This window comes from Nuphar pumila, unplaced genomic scaffold (assembly GCF_984573655.1).
Source record: "Nuphar pumila unplaced genomic scaffold, dmNupPumi1.hap1.1 HAP1_SCAFFOLD_1594, whole genome shotgun sequence".
In the NCBI taxonomy this organism is placed as follows: domain Eukaryota; kingdom Viridiplantae; phylum Streptophyta; class Magnoliopsida; order Nymphaeales; family Nymphaeaceae; genus Nuphar; species Nuphar pumila.
Window position 1 is genome coordinate 20678 of NW_028323717.1, and position 3823 is coordinate 24500.

At 54.4% G+C, this 3823-nt stretch overlaps 1 protein-coding gene across 1 annotated transcript; it reads right to left on the reverse strand.

Annotated features, from left to right (window-relative positions):
- Positions 1-216: 216 nt before the first annotated feature.
- On the reverse strand, positions 217-3823 carry LOC149809187 (kinesin-like protein KIN-12G). Its single transcript, XM_089994960.1, has 5 exons — positions 3715-3823; positions 3348-3604; positions 2334-2604; positions 1267-1628; positions 217-630 (listed from the first exon to the last, which is right to left on the reverse strand). The coding sequence occupies exons 1-5, from the start codon at positions 3821-3823 to the stop codon at positions 217-219; spliced, it is 1413 nt and encodes a 470-aa protein (XP_089851086.1).

Genomic DNA, 3823 nt, shown 5'->3' on the forward strand with positions numbered 1-3823 from the left:
CCAGTAGCAACTCGCGCACGCACCGTGGCTGTAGTAATTCGAACAGGCCCAAGTGCAGTTGACGTCTAGGCCATGTTTTACCTAGTGCGAGCTCAGAGGCTCCCCATGGCTGGATCGCAAGGGGTGGTGTGCAGTTACACTTAGTTTCTGAGCCATGCTTTCGCATCTCGCCAAGGAGTTCCGCCAGTGTTTTGTCAGCCGCTGTGCTTTGCGGGTCTAGATGCCTGAAATGCACTCGTTCTCGCACCTGTCGGCCTCCACCAGCTTGCTGTCAAGGCGCTCCTTCTCGTACAGCACCTGTTTCTTCTCAGCCAGCGTACCCTTGAGTTTCTGCTCTATCTCGGCATGCGCAGCATCCGCTCTGGCGAGGCGTTCGAGAAGCGCGTCCCGCTCAAGAATGACCGGGTCTAGCATCCCGTCCCGCAGGTGCAGCACCTCGGCCTGGAGCTTTTCGATCTCGGCCTGAAGCACCTTAATGTCGCCCGTCGTGTCTTGGTTCACGACCGCTCGGTTCTGGATGCATTTCGCGCGCTCGGCGAACTGCAGCGTGGATAGGGTTTCGTGCGCGCAGGCTGTGCTCGGCGAGACATTGGCGATTACTATGGTCTTGGCGTTGCCTCCCAGGGAGTCCTGCAAACAACGATTGAAGCATGCAAATCATTGTCCCCACTCTCGTGTAACCCTCCACGCTCTCTCCATCATTGAATCACATAGACAAGAGCGTTAAGATGGCACAGGCCGAAAGATGGGCCTGTCCTCCATCCCTTTATCCCCATCACAACCCTCACCCTTGCATTCATTCTTACATCACATAGACGAGCGCAAGAACTATGGCTCAGGCCGATATTCTCATTATCCTCACATCGATATAGATGAGAGCAAAACTATGAACATCCTGTCCATCACCATGACCATCGCCGCCGTCGTCATGCTCGGTCACGGCAGTGCTGCACCGTGAGACACTTAGACCAGCGCAACAGCACAAAAGAGCAGCACTGAGGAGGGAGGCAAGCGCTGCACTCAACGGTGACAAACCATCTCCGCATGTCTGAGATCAAACTTGAAATGCATTCGACGGCCAGTCTCGACTGACCTGCACTGATCACAATGGTGACCGCACGTTTATGACCGGCTTGCTTGTTCCGACCGCTGATGTTCAATGAGCTGTATCGTTTCAAATGTGCTGTCTTTGTTGCTTGTTGACTAATTCCTGGCAGTATCTATGTGATGTTGTGACTGGTTTGTGACAGGAGGTTGGCTGCGCACCTGCAGGAGGAAGGTGAGCTTAGAGTCACGGTACGGGATGTGGCGGCTGGGCTGACTGGACCGCTGTGCCTCGACAACCTCTGAAATGACCCGTCCGAGCGTCGTGAGCGACTGGTTGATGCGGCACGCCTCCTGAAAGTTGACGCCCGTGGCGCCTGAGATGCGGACGCGCTCGGACCCCGCCAGATCCACCATGTGGAGGCAAGAGAAGCGCACGTTGGTCAGCCCGTTCTCCGCCTTGGAGCGGCACTCCACCCTGAAGGTGAAGACGGAGTGACTGCGCGATGACTCACGGTTGAGCTTGGTCTCTCCGACCTTCCGGTTTGCTGCGCCCTCTGTGATGAGCTGCATTGCGTCTTCCGCTGCAAGCGACACCACTGCGTCAGATGTGTTTGTTGTTTTCACATGTCCCAAGGGCAGTAAGCTTGTCAACGGCCTTCTTGCTATGGATGTACGCAACGGTCAGATGTTCAGTATCCGCTGACGGCCATACTGCATCCGCTTCCGGGTCCAGTTGCCGAAGGCTGCAGAGTTACGTCAAGGTGGGAATTTGAGACCATGCCTGTTTAAAGCATACGCCTGGTACCGAAATTGGACTCGCACTATCTAATTGTGTGGGTGCTGCTCTGAGAAATGTGCAGAGAACTGTATGCGTTTGTGCGGCCCTACTCGAGACCCATGTTTGGCCACAGCAATGCATTCACAGCAGTTTCGGGTAGTCTATGCTGACCTGTGAAAGGTAGGCTCTGGCAACCATGGATGAGGCATCCAATCGTCTTGGTTTGGCATCAACTCACAGCTGGATGACACGTCGACCAGACGCTGACAAGTTTGCTTGCGTATCACTGATGCCTGATGCATTGATCAGAAGTCTGACAAGTTTGTCATATAGCTTCTTAGTCAGTTTGTCATATAGCTTCTTATCAGATAACATTGTGCGAACTGTGGGTGATTTATGTGATATATCATTTTGACAAATTAGGTCATTTAAAAAAATAAGTCTTTCCCTGGGAGAAGCATTGCTGTGACATTGCTTATTAACCGCGGAATGGTCACTGAACCCGCACCATTCAACACGACCTCCTCTCTCAGGTTCTCGGCATACACGCCACGGGTAATGTCGTGACGCAGGGCGAGGGAGCCCTCGTTCGGCCGCAGCAGGTCGCTGATGCTTTCCTGGTAGATCTGGAGATAGCTGCAGCGGCAGGTGAACTGGAGGGACCCCGCCCCAGCTTCAGCCTCCCGCTCCTCGATGCATTTGAACAGCGCCTCAAACACGCGAGGTGCCAGGCCTCGTAGTGGGTTGGGGTCGCCGTTGGATAGGTGACGGAGCTCACCCTGGACAGGCATGGGCAGCGGAGGTGAGACTGTTGTTGTGCGCCGTATGGACAGGCAGCTGTGTTGTAGGAAAGGCAGTGGCATTCTCATCTGTTATTGAAACGCACCGTGGTGTTCTTAGACACCCGTGAACTGCAAAGGAGGCCAGGGTGCTGGTATCGCACAATGACAAATACCAAAAAAGACCGACGTTATTGTTGAATGCTCCGCTGTAGCAGCGCTTCGCCAGAATGGAGTTCGACCCCCCTTTCTGTTCCCAACATTAATACACTTTCAGCCATACGGACCCGCAAAGCACACGGTCTAGCAAAACGATGAGCTGCAGCGTTTGAGCGTTGGACTTGCTCTGAGCTGCTATGCAGCAGGCAGCCATGTGGTGAGTGGGGAGTGCAACTGCAACATTGCCATCCCCTTTGATACTCATAAGAGCTGCAAAACATGACTGGCTTGCCCGTGATGCATGGGAATCAATGACGGAGCCGAGGGGCGCAAAAAGCCTCAGATTTGCGGGTGGTGCAGCATGGGACGGGCCACGAGTGTCTCGCCCAGAGGATGCGGTGAACCCTTCGCTTCATAAAATGGCCCGCTTCCAGCTTATATGAATGCTCCAAGCCCTCCATTCTCAGGCTACACACGCAGCTAGCTAGCGCTTACAAGGTATGCAGAGGTTCCAGGCACTGACAGCACCCTGGCAGGGCAATCCGCTGCATTTTGCCCTGAGGTAGAGGAAACACGAGTCGCACCTGGACAGTGTGGGTCTTTCCGGAGCCAGTCTGACCGTAAGCAAACATGCATGCATTGTAGCCTTGCATGCAATTCTCCACGACTGGCTGCCCCGCTACTGCACCACAACCCCACACACTCAGTGGCGCATCCGACAAATTGTGAGAACGCCTTGCACCAGCCACAGCAGGATGCACCCATGAGGAAGTAGCTGCAGAGGGTGTGAATTTCTGTGGCACCTCAGCAATCGTAAGAGTTTGGACATATGGGACGCTGGCTGGGACAGAGAGGCACAGGGCCTTTGGATGCGTCTATGCTACGCATGGATGGTTCATGTGGCCTGTCTTTGTGTTGGCGCTCTGGGTCGAGTTGGCTTGGCCTGCTCACCTGTCATCTCATCATGGCAGAGACCAGAACAGCACCATGGCATGAATACATGGCAGCTTCCCAGTCCTGCTACACGAGGGATCTGTGTACTTGAACAGCTCGTTGGCAT